We start from the raw sequence: 23,585 nt of genomic DNA on the forward strand, positions 1-23,585 counted from the left end.
TCTCTTGAGATTGTGCTTCTGGACATGTCTCAAAATTTTGGCTCAAGTAAACTCTTTTTTTTTTTCTTTTTTTTTTAATATATTTTGATTTTTTACAGAGAGATATAGAGAGCTAGAAACATCAATGAGAGAGAAACATTGACCAGCTGCCTCCTGCACACTCCCCTACTGGGGATGTGCCCGCAACCAATGTGCATTCCCCTGACAGGAATCAAACCTGGGACCTTTCAGTCCACAGACCAACACTCTATCCACTGAGCCCAACTGGTTTTGGCTCAAGGAAACTCTTATAAGACTTTTCTATAAGCTGGATATTCTTTTGTCAACAAGCCAATAATTTTAATTTAATGTGGTAATAGGTCATTAGTGTCCCTATGCTCCAAGTAGCAGAAACACATTAATTAAATCTAACAGGATGTATTTTCAAAATAAATCTCAAAGAAAATGTTCTAAGGAACAGGAGGTCACACTCTAAAATTACCAAATACACAAAGAAACAAACTATGACAAAAGGTGAAAAGAAAAAATAGAAAAACACCAGGATTAGAACTTGGAAACCTTCATTTACTAGAATTATAGACAAAGGATAAAAAATAAAACTATTTAATATGTTTAAACAAATAAAGGGTACTAAAAATAAGCAAGAAGGACAAAATTATTAAAAATGACAAAGAGTTTTAAAACAGAGCAAAAGAGATACTATAGTGATAAAATTAAAAAATAGAACTTAAAGACAATGTATAAGTTAAACAGATTAGATACTGGAGAATAATCAATTAGGAAACTAGAAGATCTTTAAAAAATAAATCCAGACTGGAGTAGAGAGAGACAAATAGATGGTTCGGAAATAATGGTATATGGGGTAGGAAGGCCTAACATATACAAAGGTATAGAAAAATAGAGGCAATATTCAAACAGATAATAGCTGAAATTTTCTTTGAGTTTATGAAAGACTAAAAGCATATTTAGGAAGCCCCCTAAAATTAGCATGATAAATAAGGAAAATTACATCTAGACACATAAAACTATATACCAAAGAAAACAACATCATAAAAGCCTGCTACTGTGGCTCAGTTGGTTGAGCATCATACCATGTACTAAGAGGACACTGGTTTGATTGCCAGTCAGAACATATGCCGAGGTTGTAGGCATCCCAGTAGGGGGCAAGCAAGAGGAAGCCAATCAATGTTTCTCTCGATGATGTTTCTATCTCCTTCCCTTCCTCTCTAGGAAATTAAAAATAAATAAATAAATAAATAAATAAATCTATACAAAAAGAGTATAAGGACAAAGGGAAAAGAAGGAAGAATGCAGAAAGAAAAGAAGGAGCAGAAGGAAGCAGGAGAGGAGGAGGAAGAATAGGGGAGAAGTAAACTGAAAATTCAAAATGAAGTATCACATATAAATTCCAATATATTCCTATAATCAAAATAAAAGACAAAACTACAAGATAAAGAAAAAAAATTATCAGAAATGATTTTTTTAAAAATATTTATATACTATCTAGAGAAAACCCACTGCATGGCAGAATATATTTGCCAATGTTATCTCTGATAAGAGTTTAATCTCCAAAATTTACAGAGAACTCATACAACTTAACAAAAGGAAGAAAAACAATTCAATCAAAAAATGGGAAAAGGACCTAAATAGACACTTTTTGAAAGAGGACATACAAAAGGCCCAGAGACTGATGAAAACATGCTCAAAGTAACTAATCATCCAAGAGAGGCAAATCAAAATGACAATATGGAACCATTTCACACCTGTCAGAATGGCTATCATCAACAAACAAGTGCTGGCCAGCATGCTGAGAAAAAGCAACCCTCCTGCACTGCTGCTGGAAATACAGACTGCTGCAGCCAGTGGAAAACAACATGGCATTTCCTCAAAAAATGACAAATGGAACTGCCATTTGACCCAGTAATACCACTTCTAGGAACATATCCTAAGAAATAAGAAACGCTATTAGAAAGGATGTATGCACCCCTATGTTCATAGCAACACAATTTACAATAGCTAAGATTTGGAAACAGCCTAAATGCCCATCAGCAGATGAGTGGATTAGAAAACTGTGGTACCTCTACACAATGGAATACTACACTGCTGTAAAAAAAGAATTCTTACCATTTGCAACAGCATGGATGGAAATGGAGAGCATTATGCTAAGTAAAATAAACCATTCGGAGAAAGATAAGTAAGATAAATACCACATGATCTCACTCATTTGTAGAATATAAAGAACATTATAAACTATTTGTTCAAAAATAGATACAGGCAAAAAAGCGTCAAACAGACTTTCAAACTATAGTGGGAAGGCAGGGGTAGGTTGGAGGAGGGTAGGTAAGAAATCAACTGAAGGATCTATATGCATACATATAAACACAACCAACAGAAGCAAGACACTAGTGGGCAGGGGGGAGTGAGGGCAAGTGCCGGAGTAAGGGAGGCCGGAGGGAGGTCAATGGGGAGAAAACAGAGAGACAGATGTACTACTATTTGTAATTTCTTAAAAAATAAAGCCGAAATCAGTTTGGCTCAGCGGTAGAGCGTCGGTCTGCGGACTGAAAGATCCCAGGTTAGATTCCGGTCAAGGGCATGTACCTCGGTTGCGGGCACATCACCAGTGGGGGGTGTGCAAGAGGCAGCTGGTCGATCTTTCTCTCTCATCGATGTTTCTAGCTCTCTATCTCTCTCCCTTTCTCTCTGTAAGAAAATCAATAAAATATATTTTAAAAAAATAAAAATAAAATAAAATAAAAAATAATAAAATAAAATAAATATATAAAATAATAAATAAAAATAAAAATAATTACTTAAGCTATTTACAATACAGAACCTACTTCCAAATCACTCAAATCACTTTACATTTAAAATATTATAAAGTCTCCAAGTCTTTACCTTTCTGAAATCTCTAACCAATTTGTCAAACATAGAAAGTACATATGTGATGGCTCCCAGTTTACTCCAGGTCAAAAAGACAGAAAGAAGAAAGTGTGAGCCCCTCAAGGACAGTGGCTTTTTTACTGGAATAAAGCAAATAAAATAAAAAAAATAAAAATAAAGTATCCTATAAAATAAAGAGGCGATATGAAAATTGACCCTCAAGCCCTTGCACAAGAAGGCCACCCACATGTGGTCAAAGATGGCCACCATAAGATGGCCAGCAGGGGAGGGTAGTTGTGTGCGATCAGGCCAGCAGAGGAGGGCAGTTGGGGGTGACTGGGCCTGCAGAGGAGGGAAAAAAGTTGGGAGGGACTAGGCCTGCAGGAAAGGGCAGTTAGGGGTGACCGGACCTGCATGGAAGAACAATTATGGGTGACCAGGCTTTCAGGGGATGCTGCTGCTGGGGGCACCCAGGCCTACAGGGGAGGGCAGTTATAGGTGACCAGGCCAGCAGGGGAGGGCAGTTATAGGTGACCAGGCCAGCAGGGGAGGGCAGTTATAGGTGACCAGGCCAGCAGGGGAGGGCAGTTATAGGTGACCAGGCCAGCAGGGGAGGGCAGTTATAGGTGACCAGGCCAGCAGGGGAGGGCAGTTGGGGGTGACCAGGCCTGTAAGAAAGAACATTTGGGGGCAACCAGGCCTGCAGGGGAGGGCAGTTAGGGCAACAAGGCCTGCAGGGGAGGGAAGTTGGGGGCGACCAGGCCAGCAGGGCAGAGCAGTTAGAGGCAACTTGGCCAGCAAGGGAGGACAGTTGGAGGCGATTGGGCCAGCCGGGGAGGGCAGTTGGGGGCAATCAGGCCAGCATGGAGCAGTTAGGGAGCGATCAAGCAGGCAGGTTGGCAGGCAGGCAAGTGGTTGGGAGCCAGCAGTCCAGGATTGTGAGAAGGATGTCCCAGATTAGAGAGGGTGCAGGCTGGGCTGAGTTATATCCCTCCCTCCCCAGTGCATGAATTTCATGCACCAGGCCTCTAATAAGAAAAAATAAAGGTAAAAAATGATTAATTGTGATACATTATGATTAGCTGCACATACCAACACACATAAGTCTATAAAAAATAATAGAGAGAAAAGCTTAAGTCTGAGAAGAATGCAGGGAAAATAATGCTATTTACAGAGTAGAAGAGGATATGAAACCAATATATTAAGAATACATATATTATGAAACTATAATAAAAAAAAAAAAAGTGGTAAGTCCAAAATTCAAGGTACTGGTCACCACAGTATAATGGGAGATGGCTATATAAGATTAAGAAGGGATTCATGTAAGCTTCAAAGGTATAGGAAATATCCTATATCTTAGCCTCATTAATAGGCAAGTGGGCGTTTGTTTTACTGTTATGGCAAACAGTCTTTTTTTTATATGGTGTCAAAAGAAAAAATGTGAACACATTTTTAAAGCTGATAGCTCAATTATGAAAATGAAATGTAGTTTAATAAAGTCTGCCTTTATAATTATTCATTATTCAAAGTGTGTGTGTACATTTTTTGGGACACCCTATATGTTTAACATTTTATAAAATAATTTTTAAATAGGTCAAAGTACTAGTAACATCAAAATGTTTGGTCTTAATTTTTCCATCAATTTATATGATGCCAATGAGTACACTGACTACATTGCTTGCCACAAATTTTTCTATCACAAGTATGGCACATGGCACAAAATAAATATCAACACCAAAGTTAAGCTCCTCTACCAGCAAAGGAGAAAAAGTAGATTTCAAACATGACACTGGTTAAATAGAACACTGAAATAATAAGGCTGCTCACTGGCTTTGCAGTAAACAAATATAACTACAAATTTTTCTAAACTGACTTTCTGGAAGTTATTAGTTATTAATTTAATCAAACCTAGTTCCAACATCTCCACTGAAATCTTTTAACAAAAGGTAAACTTCATAATGTACAAATACTTCTTGTAAACTTGAAAATATTCACCATGATTAAAGGAAAATGATGCCCAAAATCATAAAACATAAAGACCTGATAAGATTGAATTTTCTAAGAGAAAAATCTTATACTTGATAGCTGCATCAAATTGAGAAAATGAAGATGCATTCTATAATTATTTTGCTGTATGCATAGAAGGGTATGTACTAAAATGCTTGATATCCATCATAATGATGTTAGTGTCTACCTTTTTATGTTTCCACCTCAACGTGTTTGATACCCTAAATGTAATTGCTGACTATGTCAAGATGCACTAAAAGCAATACTTGATAATTTGAGAAGTTACTCTCTTCTCTAGTGTTGCAAAAATAAAGCAATTTTATCTTTTAGTGCAGAAGTGTCACCAAGAATATTGAATAATCAATAAAACTTCAGGTATAAAAACTTCATAATCTTAAAATCAACTCTTCTTAAAGCTAGGTAAATAATCTGATATATAAAGCAATGGGTTTTATGTAATACCCTATCCAAATAATAAAAGGTTGATGTGACACATAACAGGAAGTTGATGAATGGCTCTAGAAATATTGCTTATCGTGGGGGGGGGGGGGGGGGGGGGGGGGCGGGGCGCGGAATCAGGGAAAGGACAGTGCCTCCTACCTTTTTCCTTGATTGTTTGATTTAAATAAATCTTGATGCAGCATTGGAGAGTCACCATTAATCAGTTCACTTGTTTCTTTTTCAACTTCTATCCACAGATATTAAAGAATTTCAACTCTAATTTTCTCAGTAATACCATAGGTTAAACAGTGATCTCAAAAGCTTATAAAAATTAGAACACCTTGTCTCTTGGAATTTACTCACATATTGTAGATAAAAAAGAGAAAATAAGAAAAACTGACTTTGCCCTAGCCTGTTCTTCTCAGTGGTTAGAGCTTTAGCTCGGGAACTAAAGGGTTCCAAGTTCGATCCTGGTCAAAGACATGTACCTTGGTTGCAGACTTGATCAGTACACTGACTGGCGTGTGCAGAAGGCAACCGATGGATGTGTTTCTCTCACATCGATGTATCTGTCTCTCCTCCCTTCCACTCTGTCTAAATATCAATAGAGGATTAACAAAAAACAAACAAACAAACAAAAAACTATCAACAGATACATAATAATTGATAGCAAAGTCCAAAGATTTGACCATAGGCATAATTGCAGTTATACATGTCCAGCTAAGTCACTCCTCTAATCAGAACACTAGATACAGAAATGTTCTCAAGTATCTTCTCAATTTTCTGTCACCATAAAGTGCTATGATTTCAGAAAAAAAAAAAATTATCCAATAAGATTTTCTATTCCTTTCTATTAAAAAGACTTATGGAAATATCCACATCTCTTGTAGATCTTAATAATACTACTGTCCCAGTGCATAAAATTTGAGCACTGGGCAGGGGGCGGGGAGTCCCTCAACCCGGCCTGCACCCTCTCACAGTCTGGGAGCCCTAGGAGATGTCCAACTGAAGGCTTAGGCCCATTACCCACAGGGAGCAGGCCTAAGCCTTCAGTCAGACATCACTAGTGCTGCCACGATGGCTGGAGAGGCTCCCGCTCCCCCGCCACTGTGTTCACCAGCTGTAAGCCCAGCTTCTGGCATACTGACCCCCAGGGGGCAGCTCCTGCACTGAGCATCTGCCTCCTGGTGGTCAGTGCACATGACTGACTGGTTGTTCCACCGTTCAGTCAATTTGCATATTACCCTTTTATTCTGGCCATTCTTGGGGAAATCCTATCTAATAAAGAGGAAATATGCTAACTGACCCTCACGTTGTCACAAAGATGGCAGCACCTATAGCCAATAAGGAGGGAATAATGCTAATTGACTGTCCTGCCCTCAAAGATGGTAGTGCCCACAGTCACAAGATGGCATTGCCCAGTCCCCTCAGCCCCACCAGGGCAGCAGGCATGCAGCAAGGCTGGGCCCACCTGCCTCCAGAGTCCCCCAGTCCCTCAGCCCCCCAACCTCCCAGGGCTTGTCCGAGCTGCAGGCAAGCCTCCAATGGTGGATGCCCAGCCACCCAGTGTTGCTGGAGGCTAAGGAAACCAGGACCAGCCGAGGCTTGTGCTGCCACCAGTGGCAGCAGCAGAGATGTGATGGGGGCGTCACCTTCCACTGATCACTGGGTCGCCTCTTGCCCCTGAGGACTCCCAGACTCTGAGAGGGGGCAGGCCGGTATGAGGGCCTCCCACTCCATGCATGAATTTTCATGCACCGGGCCTCTAGTATTTCTATAAGTGTTTGATGGTGAGGAGGGGAGTTCAAATGAAAGAGACATGTAGCATTATTTCCCAGTGTTTGTAGGTAAAAATCACAAAAATAATTGTATCTATTGTAATGTGGATGAATTTATACATTAAACCTTTTCAGTTGTTCTTTTGCTCTCATATTCACCTATTTAAAAGATGAAGATGAACAAGAAAAGGTGAAGTCTACTTTTAATTATATTGAAAAGCCATGAATATCTCCAGTGCCCAGTAGCTGCCAGATAAACTGAGAAATGAGTATATCTCCCCAATCAACGCCAAAATATCTCTTCCTAATTTATACTCCATAGGAACAGAGCCTGGATCAACTTTGCTATTTTCTCAAGTTCCACACTTAATATAGTACTAGAAAAGTAGCTAGTGCTTAATAATTATTTGTTAAATGAATACATTTAACAGGTACAGAAAACATTAGAAGCTATGGCTCTTCATGTATGACTATGTCTGTAAATAAATGCCTAATTCAACTTAGTTTCTATCATTAGGCAAGGTAAGGCATAAGAAGGCTAAAATCAAACCTCATTGTTTCAATCCACAAATCTTTACTGAGCACCTTTCATATGCTGAGCACGGTCTAATAAACACAGGTAAATAAAATATGTAAAGTCTGTGGTCTCTTGCCCGCTATTAGTATACAGTCTGGAAAACAGATTGGAAGTGGTAAAATATGAAAAAATAAAATTGAAATATAGTAAAGATTCTTTGTTCACTTTTCACACTCCTCACTCACTTTCATGACTTGGCAATTAGGGCCCCTCTATTTTAAATACTTGTACTGTACTAAAATAAATATTTGTATTAATAGTATGAAAAGTCAAGGACTTTTTTTTTAATATATATTTTATTAATTTTTTACAGAGAGGAAGGAGAGGGATAGAGAGCTAGAAACATCGATGAGAGAGAAACATTGACCAGCTGCCTCCTGCACAACCCCCATGGGGGATGTGCCCGCAACCAATGTACATGCCCTTGACCGGAATCAAACCTGGGACCTTTCAGTCCGCAGGCCGACGCTCTATCCACTGAGCCAAACCGGTTTTGGCATCAAGGACTTTTTTATACTGTAGTCTAACTACAGAAATGTCTTCAAAATAGAATATCACAGAGATTCTTTACATATTAACAACCAATCATAGTTGGTCATTCTAGCCCTTGGAATACATATGTACATATATACACACACACACCTTCATCATGTACACACATGCAGGTACATTTTTATGAAGAAATAAGCAATTACATACAAAACCGATCTACTACTCAGATATTTTATAACAACTTCTGCTTGAAAATGTTTAAGAATATGCTCAACTAAAAAGTCTAAAAATTTATTTAGAGACACCCCTATAGTAATGTTGCCAGATACAGTTAAATTTGTACTTCAGAAAATCAATTGTTTAAGTATAAGCATATCTAACATTCAGATTTTACTGGGAAATATTTGCTAAATCTGACACTAACCTAACACGGCCATTTCCAAAAATGGAAAGAAAAAAAAAAAAAAAAAAATTCGTGGTACTTCTTGCTATATCAAACAAGAAGAGCCAATTCATATGCAATACCAAAATTCAGAATGAATCTCAATCACATTAGATTAGTAGTTTCTAATCATCACTGTTCTCTTTTTTAAAAATAGCCTAGGTTTTTAAAAATTCTAAGGGGGAAAAAGTTAGTTTCTTAAAAGTCAATGGGCTATGTATTACTCAGTAATAAATACAAAAGTACAATTAAGACTAAATTTCTTCATGCATAGAAATACTATGTATTCAATTTTTACCTTAGGTAGTTATTGAGCTATACTGGCTACTAATTATAGAAGTATTAAGTAAAAGTGACATATTTATAACAACTGATTAACTTAGTATCATGCCCGATGATGATCAGATGTAGAAATTACCTCACAGGATTACTAGTCAAAGAAACGCGAAGTGACTCCAGGCAAGTTACAAGTCTCTCGTCAGCAGGCCCCATTTTCAATTCATGAATGAATTCCTGAGGTGAGATCTGCCGATTCCTCTTAAGACTTCCCTGTAAAATAATTTTTAAAAAAATTTAATTCATATTGTGTAAAGATTAGCTATTAAAATAACAATTTCATTAGCCCCACCTTTCTTATTAATGGCTGTACACAACTATTGGAACAATTATTACTTCCCGTGGATGATTTCTTTACCTGCGCCCATTAAATCCATAAATTCATAATCCATGGTAACCATAAAAGATAGTAACATAATATCAAAAGATTTGCAAATTAATATGACTACTTTTTAAATTAAAAAAAAAAACATGAAAAACAATAAAGTGCACATCATAGAAAATATTTTAAAATATAGTAATATATTTTAGGCACATGCAAATAACAAAACTAGTATTAAAAATGACCCTATTAAAATATATATCCCAAATAGCACAAAAAGCTTGAGATTTTATCCTACATACAAGCTAAGTTGGCCTGCCTGCTCCTGTTTCATGGATGCTGGCAGAATACACAAGAATCCTAAGGCAGAGTCAAAAACTTTACTATGTATATATTCATTCCCAACCCACCCATTCCCACAGGAATGATGCAGATCCACAGGTGATGGATGCCTTCACATGCCATGGATTGCTTCACAGGGATTCACCATTTTTTTTAGCAAGCAATAACAAGCCTGCTCATTTTCTACAGACAAATATAACTTCACTTCTAAGGCTACCCACTGCAAATGCAACCTTGAGAAATGGCCTTGGTAAAAAGCATTCAAGCCTTCAGTTCCTGGCATAACCAGAAAAAACAGACAGTGATACTCAGGGCCCATGACTGCCTACCTCTCCCAATGATAAATATTTCTCATAAAGGATTTGTATTCAAAATATTTAACAAGCCCCTATAAATCAATAGTAATAACACAAATATTTAGTCCAATAACAAAAGAAGATATATGAATGGCCAATAATCACATGAAATGATGTTCACGAACATTTATCAGAAGGGAAATGCAGACTAGAACAAGTAAAATAACGCTATACACTCCCTAGACTGGTGAGGATGTGAAGCACCTGTAGCCTCCTAGATGCCTGGTGGAGATATAACACAGTATTGCCGCTCTGCAAAAAAGTTTTAAGTTTCTTTTAAAACTAAACATACACTGACTATAAGACTCAGCAATTGCACAAGTAGGTGTTAAGTAGGAGGGATAAATAAATATACCCATACAATGTTCATAACAGTTTTATTCATAATAGTCAAAGACTGGAAACAACCCAAGTATTCATTAACAAGTTTGGTTATATCCATACAATGAAATACTACACAACAAAATTTCACTACTGATAATGCAACAAAATAAATGAATCCAAAAAAATATGTTGAATTAAGTCAAACAAAAAAAATGTATAGTATGGGTCCACCATTTATATAAAAGACCAAAACTAACCCATCAATTTTTTCTGTAGGACCATTTTACATTCTAAATTCAAAACATAGAAGCAGAGATTTTAATTGTTGTTGTGTTTGATTGGAGGATGGGGTTAAAGGTGGATATTTTAAGTGGGCAGCAAGTAAATTTTTCCAATAAACATTGAGAAAAACAGATTAAACTCATAGGCTAAAAATACTTCTTTATTTCAGTTATATAAAGTTTTTTTCTAGCTAAATTGCCTAAAGGCCTCTGCATTGTCACCTGAGGTTCCTGCCTCTTTCCAAGACCTTACCATAACAGCCCCATCCTTACGCAGGCCTACTCCTAGGCAGCAGTTAGATCTGAGTTGAGACTAACTTCTCAGGACAGGCTGTTTATGAGCCACATAAATTAAACTCCCGTCCCCATCCCCACAATTGATTCCTTTTTTCAAAAGGCAAGCCACTCTGTATTAAAATAACTTTTACATTTATTACTTAAAGGATATGTTGAATGCCTACCTTGTGTCAAACGTTGTTTACATGATGTAGATACAGGGGTTAAAAAAAAGTCAAAGATGCCGAAACCGGTTTGGCTCAGTGGATAGAGCGTCAGCCTGCAGACTCAAAGGTCCCAGGTTCGATTTCGGTCAAGAGCATGTACATTGGTTGCGGGCACATCCCCAATAGGGAGTGTGCAAGAGGCAGCTGATTGATGATTCTCTCTCGTCGATGTTTCTCACTCTCTATCCCTATCTCTTCCTCTCTGTGAAAAATCAATAAAATATATATATTTTTTTAAAAAGTCAAGATGACTTCTAGGTTTTTAGTCTAAGTCAAAATATGGTGGCATCTACTTGAATGGAAAGATGAAAGAAGGGGAGTGATAGGGAATGTAGCTATTTAAGTTATGAGTTTGAGCCCTGGCTAGTATGATAAGTGGTTAGAGCGTCAGCCAACACAATGAAGGGTCATGGCTTCAATTACCAGTCAAGGGGATGTACTTGGGTTGCGGGTTCACTCTCAAGCCCAGAGCACTAGTGTGAGGCAACCAGTCCATGTGTCTCTCTCACTTCAATGTTTTTTCTCTTCTTTCTCCTACTCCTCTTCCTTCTCCTCCTTCTCCTTCCTCCCTTCCTTCTACTCTCTCTGAGAAAAGCAATGGGGAAAAAAATCCTTGTTTGAGGATTGAAATTAATTAATTAAAGTTAACAGTTTGAGCTAATGACATTTTTGTAAGAAAATAACATTTGAGCAGAGACCCAAGTATGGAGGAGGGGACATTGGAAATCTGGGAGATGGATATTCCAAGCAAACAAAAAGCCCTAAGGCAGGAATGGAATATTCAAAGGAGAGCAAGAAGACACATTTGAATACATGAGCATAACAGAATTACAGATGACAAAGAGATAAAACAGGAGACAGGATGGAAAAATTCCAGTTTGAGTGCCAAGTGTTTTTGCATGACTCTTGAGCTAAGGACACTTTTTACTTTTTAAGAAGCTTGTAAGGACACAACAGGAAGCACAGGAGAAAAGGGAGGAGAAGACAAAGCAGCAGCAACTGAGGGTCTATGGCTATACAAAGCCTAAAATGTTTATGATCTTGACCATTTAAGAAAAAGTTTGTAAGCCACTGATATGGTCTTACAAACTACAGTGGGTACTTTAGGCTTTATTCTGAGTGAAAAATTACTGGAGGGTAAGATCTAATAAAGCTTGTTTATTTTAAATTATTCTAAGTCCTGTATGGCAACAGACATAAATGTCAAAATATAAAGCAAGGAGGCCAACAAGAAGACTTGCATATTGTTTGGTCACGAGTTGACAGTAGCTGGGTATAAGATGCCAGTGATGGTAGATAGAGGAGTTTGATCAAACATGAAGTTTGATCAGACATTTGCTGATAGTTTGGATGTGAGGTGTGAAAGAAAAAGAATTTTAAAATGATGCCAAAGCTTTTGGCCTCAACAATAAGTGAATGGTGTCACCATCTACTAATCACTGTGACCTTGTCAATACCAGTTTGGCAGGTGGATTGGAGATAAGCCTGATCAGAACTTTAAAGGGGAAAGCAAGAAAAAGAATGTACCACTCTTTGAAGAAATTTTCTGTAAAAAAGGAGCAAAAACTGGGGCAATAACGGTGGAGTGACTCAGGGAGGGGACTATACTATGTTTGTATGCTGATAGGAATGAATGACCAAGCAAAAGGGAAGAAACTGATTATATAAAAGGTAGTTTTAGATGCAGAAAAGCAAACAAGTAAACAAACAAACAAAACCAAAAAAACACTGAATAGATGACATAAAAAATGACCTACTATATAAGAGAAAAGATTGATCTTGCACAGTTGCAGGAAAAACATATCATTATATTGTAGGAAAAGCAGCAACAGAATCAAAGGGAACAGACTCAGGTCAAGAGTGTTAGATCTGGTAATTAGGAAGTGAGGTATGACAGGTCTACTTCCTCAATTGTTCAGTGACAAAAGCAGTAATAAAATCAGCTAACAGTAAAAATTCAGAACTGGAGGTATGAGAAGATATGAAGTCCTTTTCAGAAAATGACAAGGTCTGATATCTGTTAAGGTATGTATTAAGTGCATGTTGGTCAGTTGTGGTCATTTGGGAACCATCATTCAGTGTGACTGCATGCTGCTTCCTAAATGCATCCTGTGCTGAGGTGCAAATGGAAAGGAGATGGGAAGTTTAACCAAGAGCAGAGTTTATATAAAGAGACAAGTAAACTGAAGTTTTTTACAAGAGAACAAAGGACTGTGTGCCTAAGGTCCATAAGGAGAAAAGTAAAGGCATGGTGAGGGTGAGGAGAACTAAATATTTTTTTTAAATGGTAGTCATGTGTTTCTGAAGAATTAAACTCCCTGGTCACTGGCGGGAATGAGGTGGACGTTCTTGGGGTGCAGCTGAAAGAAGCATTTTCAGAAGCTCCTATGGGAAGATGATATGTGGAAGATTTTATTTGTGTAAAGTTACATTCTTCAGTGTCCAATGTCCCCCATTTCTCCAAGTCAGTCCTGAAAGAGGCAGCTGGGAGTTCAGCAGAGCCAGAAACAAGTCCAGTGTCCAGAACTTCAGTCTCATGTTGTAGCTGGGTACAGTTCAGCATTCAGGCCAGTTTAAAGTCTATTCGTCCGTGTGTGGAGTCCAACAGGCCTCGCACCATGTGGCGCAGGGGAGCGTGCCCCTGCAATAGGAGTCACAGGTGCACAGTGCTCTGGAGCCAAGAGACAGCAATCTTCCTTTGTTTGGAAGTTTATATATTCAGCTTTATATATTCGAGTTCGCAGTGGCCATGCCCAATTACCTGTTTCCAGGTGTGATTGCCAGGCAAGCATTTTCCCATGTCACGCAGACCTTACTGGACGTGCATCTAAACTGCCTTATTCCATCCCTTTCCCTATCAATCATGGGAGAACAAACCTGGGAATGTTAAATGCAGCTTTTTTGCACAGCTGTGTAAATGGCCTACCTATATTATTTGTAACAACCAGGTTATTACACCAGCATCAAATGAATTAGCAGTTCTAAAAGTGTTATAGAACTCTTAAAGTGGGAATATTAAGTAAGAAGGAAAGGACATTTGTATTTTACTATCCAAGATAGGGGTGGCTGACATTGGGTGGAAAAACAAAAATCACTGGGAGTGATAAAGTGAAGGAAATAAGCTCATAGCAGTGGCAGTGGCAGGAAGAAAAGCAATGAGCTGGGGAGCTACGTCTCCTCTGAGTAAGAAGCCTGTCAGCAGACACCAACACCTCTGTATGTGAGGCCTTCCTCTCCACTGGAATGCACCTCCTAGGGCATGTCTGCCTCTGCCTAACAAATCATTGTAAAATGCCTGGCTTTCAATGAATGAATGAGGTTATAATAAAATAGAAAGTATACAAAGACTGAGTATTAAAACAAGAAACAAAATTTAAAAAAACAATTCAGAAAAAAACAAATGCTTAATCAGAAGAAAATATTTCAAATTAAAGACATAGAAACAGACCAAATAATTGGGAAATTTGTTCTCAGCACAATTCCTCCACATACACACACACCACCACCACCTTTTATTATATTACTATCAAAATACAGGTATAAAAGAAAGGGAATTGAGGAAGAAAATATTATATTACATGAAATATTCCTTTTAAGCACAGCTCTTATGTTTCTTTCATTTTACATTACTTCAAAGTAAGTGGGAAGTAGGAGGAGAGAAGGGAAGGAAGCTCATATCTACAAGTCCATTAGCCATGAACATGAAAATGTTTAGAAAGGTTTATCACCTGTGATATCACACATATTACTGAGATAAGGATGTCTGCCTGGCATCATGAAAATTAGAAGGTATTTATCCAACATAATTTTTAAATCTTTTTTAATCCCTTAGTAAACTGTATTCTAAAACACTGAATACAGAACAGAAAGTGCACACATTATTCTTGTCAGAATCTTCATTAAATATATTCTAAGGTATAAAACACTCACTTATTACTTATTTCCCTTACATTTCTATTTCTCTAAAACCAAACATTACTTGAGAGAAGGTAATAGTTACCATTTCCTTTGACCCTTCTTGGAACAAATTCTTCGGCCCCTGCCTCAATGCCTTGGATGTCATCTCAGTTCAGGTGTAAGAATTATTCGGTGTGTGTATCTTCACTGTTTTATCTTACTCAATTGTTTACAGAGTAATACCAATCCATTTTATGACAAATTAGTAATATACCATACCTCAAGTTACAAGTGGAAAATACTGAAGAACTGACTTTCTTTTTCTTTCTTTTAATAATTGAATTTCTATACAACCATGGAGAATCCACAATTAAATGATTACATAATTTTTAAAATAATGTAAGCAGAAATCTAAAAAGTCTGCATTCTCTGCAGATACTGACGCAGCATAATGTCAGTGTGGGTCAAAACAGGGATCTTTCTATCCCTAATAAAGTATCAAATACATGGCAGCTGCTTTAGGCAAAAGTATGCCCAGATTATTGACACAGCACAGAAATCAGAAATTATATTCTTAAGCATTAATCAAATCACTATAAAGTATTATTCCATACATTAAGTCATATCTTGTTTCTCCTGAAAAGTCTATACCACAATTTACCATCAACGTTCTCAAATGCAGGGAAAAGTGTAGTTGGTGTTTTTTTTTAAATATATTTGATTGATTTTTTACAGAGAGGAAGGGAGAGGAATAGAGAGTTAGAAACATCGATGAGAGAGAAACATCGATCAGCTGCCTCCTGCACACCCCTCCCTGGGGATGTGCCCGCAACCAAGGCACATGCCCTTGACCGGAAGTGAACCCGAGACCCTCAGTCCACTGACACTCTATCCACTGAGCCAAAGCGGTTTCAGCCAAAAGTGTAGTCTTTTAATCACACTTTAAAACTGCTGATTTTCCATCAATATGACAATTAAATAATAAAAAAGTGCTGATTTTCTTTATAAATTTAACATAAAAACCCAAACTATATAGCTTCTAGAGATGTAAAGTTTTAAATATTGGGGGATTGGAAGAACAGGTTGAAACTACAAGTAATTTTTGTATGAAGTTAATTATTAGACTCAAATCCTTCTCCATAACATTCACTTTGTAATTTTTAGCTCATCAATTGTAAAAAAAAAAAAAAAGATTCCATCAACATAAAGTCAAAATAGTCAAGAAGCCTAAGTTCTCAGATTTATGAGAGTGTGTGTACTCCTCCATGGGTGTATGTCTCTCTCTCTCTCTCTCTCTCTCTCTCTCTCTCTCTCTGTCTATAAGTTTTAATTTATGTCAGTAACAATAAATGAACGGTCTTAGTTACTTTATAGTATTATAATCCCTAAATTCTTGGTACCTATTATTTAGTGATGAAACTTGTTAAGATAAATAAGATGATACAAAATGTAGAGACTATTTAAAGATATAGTTTGACTGATAATGACAATATTTTAAGAAAACAGCAGAGTCAGCACTGTACAAAAAGAGTAAGCACAGTGGATGCCAAGGAAGTAATTATAATCTAAATTACTATCATGTATATTGCTATTAAAATGCATTGCAACAATTTCCTTATATTTTTCAAATGATTTCTAGCATCTCTAGTATCACTGATCAACAGAAACACTAAGCTGTCATTGCAATATGAATTATTTCTTTTCAGAACTTTTACAACCTTAACAGATCTCTACTGCTAATAAAATTTGTTATTCAGAGATGATATTATGCAAACTCATACTAGGAGCTATGAGTGATGTGAAGTGCTATAGAAACAAAGTTTAGCAAAGAGTTCCCTTAAAGAGTTACTCATAATTTTTTTTTTCATAAACATTTAATGAGCACCATTATGTAGCAAGAACTCTGGCTATAATTTTGGAGGCTGCTTTTAAAGTACATTAAAACTAACATACATTAATTTTTAGAATTACCAAGTGCATTATTATAAAGAAATATGATATAAAAAATATGCTGTTCGTCTTTCACTTCCTAAAATATCTAAAGAAATTAAAAAAAAAAAAAGACTGACAGAACACTAGCATAGACACTTAGAAATTAACTTAAAATAACAAAAGAAATTTCTACATTTAGGCTTTTTCACAACATTCACAACATACTATCAAACTCACATTAACTTCCTTTCTGGTCACAGGGAAGGTCCTTTCTTGCTTTGGCTCACTGCCTTCAAGAAGACACCTGAGGAGGATCCAAGATGGCTGCACCCAGGTGAACACCTAGCCGCAGCCACACACAACAATTTCAATAAAATACAACTAAAATATAAAACAGACATTGCCCAGAACTACAGGAAGGTTGACTGACTGGAAATTCTACAGTGAGAAGCAAGGAGAAAACCAGAAGGAGGCGCAGAGGAGCTGGAAAAGCCCAAGGTACGGAGACGCGGCGCGCGGAGAGGATGGAGCCAGAGAGGAGGGGGAGACGGAGTGCCTAGCAGAAAGGAGATAAAACTCCGACTGTGCTGGGCCCCGGACTACTCTGAACCCCAGTTCTAGGCCAGCCCCCGGGGACTCAGGCTCAGCCATAGGGAGCCGGGCTGTAAGGTGGAACCCCGGGGAGCGGCGAAAGGAGGTCCCAGCGGCAGTGCGCACACTGCGCACAGAGAAGGGACAGTCGGCTGTGCCGCGGGATTGCCCTGACAGGAAGGAGACTGGGGCTCCAGACTGCTGTGAACGCCACCTCCAACTCCACTTCCAACTGAACTGAACCCCAATACCGGGCTCATTATGGGAGAGCATAGACTGTTTGGCAGCAGGCGAAAATCGAGGGCACCTTTCTCTCAGAGGCGCTGGCAGCGAGCACTGAAGGACCCGCATAGGGCGGGGCTGACAGAAGCCAAAGCTGCAGGTTCCACCCTGAAACCCTGTCCCATCTGTAACTGCGAAATGCGACAACAAAATAGATCACAAACGAAAGAAATGGAGGACAAAAAGCGTCTGGATATAGAGTTCAAATCTACGCTTATAAGGTTTTTCAAGAATTTCCTAGAAAAGATGGATAAGGCCTACGAGGATATGAAAAGAGATCAACTAGAATTAATAAGGAGTCATCAAGAAATGATAAGGGATCAACAAGAAATAAAGAATACATTGTCTGAAATAAAAAATATTTTACAGAGTCCTAAAAACAAAAGGGAAGATCGCAAGAATCAAGTCAAATAGTTGGAACATAAAGAGCCAGAAGACACTCCTCCACAGAATCTAGAAGGCAAGAGAATCCAGAAAATTAAAGATAATGTAAGAAACCTCTGGGACAACTTCAAGCGAACCAACATCAGAATTATGGGGGTCCCAGAACATGAGAGAGAGCAAGATATCGAAAACATACTGAAAGAAATAGTGACAGAAAACTTCCCCCACCTGGTGAAAGAATTAGACTTACAAGTCCAGGAAGTGCACAGAACTCCAAACAAAAGGAATCCAAAAAAGACCACACCAAGACACATCATACTTAAAATTCCAAGAGCAAAAGACAAAGAGAGAATATTAAAAGAAGCAAGAGCAAAGAAGGTATTGTAGTTACCTATAAAGGAGCACTTATACGATTGTCAGCTGACTTCTCAACAGAAACCATGCAGGCCAGAAGGGAATGGCAAGAAATATTCAAGGTGATGAATAGTAAGAACCTACAGCCAAAGATAATCTATCCAGCAAAGCTATCACTCAGAATCAAAGGTCAGATAAAGAGCTTCACTAATAAAAAAAAGCTAAAGGAGTTCATCACCACCAAACAAATATGTAACTATCAACAAGTGAGTCTAAAAACCAAGGAAATTAAAAAAAAACTCTGATGAACAATAGTAACTGTTGAATATAATAGAATCAGAGGTATGGAAGGGGAGTGAACTAACGATTCTTGGGGAAAAGGGGAGAGGGGGGCGTTGGAAGAGACTGAACATAAACTGTGCACCTATGGATGAGGACAATGGGGAGTGGGGAAAGGGCAGAGGGTGGTTTGGAAACCTGGTGGAGGAGAGCAATGGTGGGGGGGGGGGGGGGGGGGGAAGGAACATTTGTAATAATATGAACAATAAAAACTTATTTAAAAAAAAAAAAAAAAAGAAGACGACACCTGAATATTTACACTATTTTATGTATTTAAGAAGGGTTGCTTCAACTGCTGAATGCAATATCCTGGTGTTATAAAACTTCGACCTGCTTATCATAACCAGAACTGAGGTGTTATTTTAGCTTTAGGTCTTAAAAGTGAGGTACCATAATAGTTAACAGTCAACTGCTTCTACCCAAAGTCAGAGACTAGCAGCTGAATAAACAATGGTGAGCCACACACATGAGCACATTGCATCAACTGTAGCATGCAGTTATAAGAATGAGTATCTCTGAACTAATAATATAGTATGGTTTTTATATATTTTGAAGTGAAAATATCATCAAAGAATACATATAGTATATTACTTTGCATTTATGAAAGAAAAATTAGAAAACACAATTTTTTATTTGTACAAAATGATGGAGAAAGAAATATGATGATAAAAAATGTGAAACTAATGAGACTGCATAACTTTCAAGGGCTGGGTGGGAACATGGTGAAGACAAGAGAATAGAACAAGAAATTAGGATAAGTGACAACTCTCTGAATATAGCCTTTGTGAAGGTTTTGGTGGTGTTTTAATTTGTAGGTTTCTTTTTTATAAGGAGAGGGAGGCAGGAAAGAAGGGAGGCAGGGAGGGAGGGAGGCAGGGAAGGAGGGAAGGAAATCCCCTGCATCAGGTACATGCCCTGACTAGGAATTGAACTCACGAACCTTCAGTACACGAGACAACACTCAAACAACTGAAATACATGAACCAGGGCTTTTTGTGTAGTTTTGACTTTTGGAACTAGATATTTTATAAAATCAAAAAGAAAAATATAAAATCAAGAAGGATTGGGGGGAGGGGGGAGATCCTAAAATGAAACAAATCCAAGTCAAATAAACCTAACTGAATTTCAAATGTGTAACAATGTCAGAAATAAACCAGAATATGAAAATTAAAGATATCAGGAAAAACTTCTGGCTTGGAGAGAAAAAAAGGAGGATGGGTATTCTGAGAGATAGAAGATATGGATAGATATCTAAAGACAGAAAAAAAGCCCTGGCCAGGTGACTCAATTGGTTAGAGCAGTGGTCAGCAAATTCTAGTCAACAGACCCAAATATCAACAGTACAACGATTGAAATTTATTTTGAGAGCAAAATTTTTTAAACTTAAACTTCTTCTAACGCCACTTCTTCAAAACAGACTCGCCCAGGCTGTGGTATTTTGTGGAAGAGCCACACTCAAGGGGCCAAAGAGCAGCATGTGGCTCTTGAGCCGCAATTTGCCAACCACTGGGTTAAAGTATCCTCCCCATACACCAAGACTGCAGATTCAATCCCCAGTCAGGGCACAAATAAGAATAAACCAATTAATGAATAAATAAGTGTTACAACAAACTGATATTTGTTTCTTTTTCTTTATCTCTCCCTAAAAAAATAAAAATAAAAAAAGAAATAAATAAAAAAAATTAAAGAAAAATAAATACATACTTTTTAAAAAATAAAATGTGTTTCTTAGCATCAAATGGAATGTCTCTAAAAAACATTGAAATAAAAAATAAAGACAAAAACACTAGATATAAGATGGGTGAGTATATAGACATAGTTTCTATATATTAAAATACACGTTTTATATATGCATGTATATGTCCACATATATACAATATTCAAATGTAACACATGCCGAAACCGGTTTGGCTCAGTGGTAGAGCGTTGGTCTGCGGACTGAAAGGTCCCAGATTCGATTCCGGTCAGGGGCATGTATGTTGGTTGTGGGCACATCCCCGGTAGGGGGTGTGCAAGAGGCAGCTGGTCAATGTTTCTCTCTCATCGACGTTTCTAGCTCTCTATCTCTCTCCCCTCCTCTCTGTAAAAAGTCAATAAAATATTTTTTTAATGTAACACATGTTTATATGTACGATATATACACACACATAATTATACTAATAAAAGGCCTATAGCCATGACGCCATAATGACCAAAGACTGGTCACCAGGAGGCTGTATGAGTGGTGGGGCACGCAGGTAGGCAGGGACCTGACTCTGGGTCCCATGTCCCACCAGACTGTGGAGTCAGTCTGGGTCCCACCAGAGCATCAGGTGTGTGTGTGGGGGGGGGGGGGGGGGGGGGGGGGGAAAGGAGGGAGGGAGGGAGGGAGGGAGGGAGGGAGGGAGGAGAGTGGAAGGGAAGGGAAGGGAGGGAGAGAATACACATACATTTATATCCTAAATTCCCATAATCTAGCAACCAAATATCGGTTTCTAAAAAGCAGTCCCACTTAAAAGGACTTTCCTTGGAGAAAGGGCTGATTTCATGGCTAGGGTTAGGAAAGCACACAATAATCCTGGGAAATGCTATACAGCATAGTAAGGAGGTGCTCAAAGCATAATAGGATATGTAATATGCCCAAGAACAAAGGAACCAGTTTGAGGGTTTTCTATTGGCCAAATTTACCAGGGTTCAGGAAGGTGGGATAGAGTGAGATTAAAAGACAGCTTTTCCTTTATTGGTAGTGAAAATGTTCTGAAATTAGATGTTGGAAAGATAAATGCCAATGAAATGTACACTCCAAAATAGTTAATATGATGGATTTTATATTATGTAAATTTTACCATAATAAAAATGTTTTAAAACCCTTTATAAGACAGAAAATAATTAATTTGTAGTGCTAGAAGTCAGGATAAGAGTTATATTGGGGAGGAGAAACTTTCATGATGGGGACATTCAAGCTTACTGGCACGGCCCCATTTCTTCAGCTGGGTACCGGTTACATGGGTATGTTCAATCCATAATACCCTGTTTCCCCGAAAATAAGACAGTGTCTTATATTAATTTTTGCTCCCAAAGATGCGCTAGGTCTTATTTTCAGGGGATGTCTTATTTTTCCATGAAGAAGAATACGGTACACATTTATTGTTAAATGAAAATAAAGGAAATGTATTACCTGTATACGGTATGGTAGTACAGTAGTTGTCAACACAAACCAGACAAACTGTGAATCCTACAGTATCAAGAATTTACTCATTTATTCAATGACAATCATGTCATCATCTTCTGAAACATCATTATAACAATCCAATTCCTGAATTTCCTGGTGAATTTCTTGTGACTCCATTTCTTTCAGAATCAGTAGACCAAATCTTTCATGTTTACCCTGGGGGGGCCTTATTTTCGGGGGGATGCCTTATATTTCACTCAGAAGGAAACCTGTAAGTAGGTCTTATTTTCAGAGGATGTCTTATTTTCGGGGAAACACGGTAGCTTGAGTGCTATATTAAAGATTTTTCAACTTTATAAATTAAGTTAAAATATTTAAGAACTGTGAAATGTACTAATGTTTTATGCTTTATACTATTTCTGAGGTTAGACAAGTACATTCAAGTTTAATTCCTTTTAAATCTTTAAGTTGGGTTTTAAAACATGCCATTTAGAATATTTTATACAGGATAACATTATATATTTCCTTGCTAAAAAAATAAAATCAAAAGGAGAAAATTACACTGTGTCAAATAATGCCTTTTTTTTTTTTATTTAGCATCTTCAGTATAACTTTTAAAATATTAGTTCCAGCCCTAGACAGTTTGCTCAGTGAGTAGAGGGACAGCCTGCAGACCAAAGGGTCCCAGGTCCCAGTAAAGGGCATGCCCCTGGGTTTCAGGTTTCTTCCACCCCAGTTGGGGCACATGCAGAAAGCAGCCAACTGATGTCTCTCTCTCACATTTGATGTCCTCTCTCTTCCTCCTTCCCTACCTTCCATCCTCTCTAAAAAGCAATGGAATAGTGAGAGGAGATATAGACAAATAAAACTGATCATAAACTGATAATTTGTTGAAGCTCAGAGATGGATACATGGCCTATTTCTTTATTTGATGAACATTTTTCTTTAAATGTTTTTTTAAACACTAAGTTTCCTACACCTCTATCTATGCCTGCTAGATTTTGCTTTCCCAGTTTGTTTTTGTGTGTTTTTAATATAAGCATAATTTCATGGACCCAGACAATAGTGTGGTGAAGACCTGGCCGAGGCAGGTGCAGGGTGGAGGAGGGTCAAAGTGAATAAAACAAAGGAGAGATCTTAAAAATATAAAAAGTTGCCGAAGCCGGTTTGGCTCAATGGATAGAGCATCGGCTTGGGGACTGATGGGTCCCGGGTTCGATTCCGGTCAAGGGCATGTACCTTGGTTGCGGGCATATCCCCAGTGGGGGGGTGTGCAGGAGGCAGCTGATCGATGACTCTCTCTCTCTCATCGATGTTTTTAACTCTCTATCTCTCTCCCTTCCTCTCTGTACAAAATCAATAAAATATATTTTTAAAAATATATATATAAAAAGCAATGGGGAAAAAAATATCTTTAGGTAAAGATTTAAAATGTTTAGTTCCATTTAAACAACAAAAAACAGTTTAAAAATTAAATTAAATTAAATTAAATTAAATTAAATTAAATTAAATTAAAAAACCATCCCAAAGAGTTTGGTGTGGGGAGGGACTGATTAAGCATGTATCTTCTA

General features: G+C 37.8%; 1 protein-coding gene across 3 annotated transcripts in view; it reads right to left on the reverse strand.

Moving 5' to 3' along the window:
- Positions 1–23,585, reverse strand: part of DIAPH3 (diaphanous related formin 3) — a 473,874-nt gene that overhangs the window by 358,344 nt on the left and 91,945 nt on the right. For all 3 annotated transcript variants that reach the window (XM_045588685.1, XM_045588684.1, XM_045588686.1), the window contains one exon: positions 9,039–9,169. In XM_045588685.1, coding sequence (XP_045444641.1) covers positions 9,039–9,169 — 131 coding nt within the window. The remainder of the gene's footprint in view (positions 1–9,038; positions 9,170–23,585) is intronic.

This window comes from Pipistrellus kuhlii, unplaced genomic scaffold (genome assembly GCF_014108245.1).
Source record: "Pipistrellus kuhlii isolate mPipKuh1 unplaced genomic scaffold, mPipKuh1.p scaffold_m20_p_3, whole genome shotgun sequence".
Lineage (NCBI taxonomy): Eukaryota > Metazoa > Chordata > Mammalia > Chiroptera > Vespertilionidae > Pipistrellus > Pipistrellus kuhlii.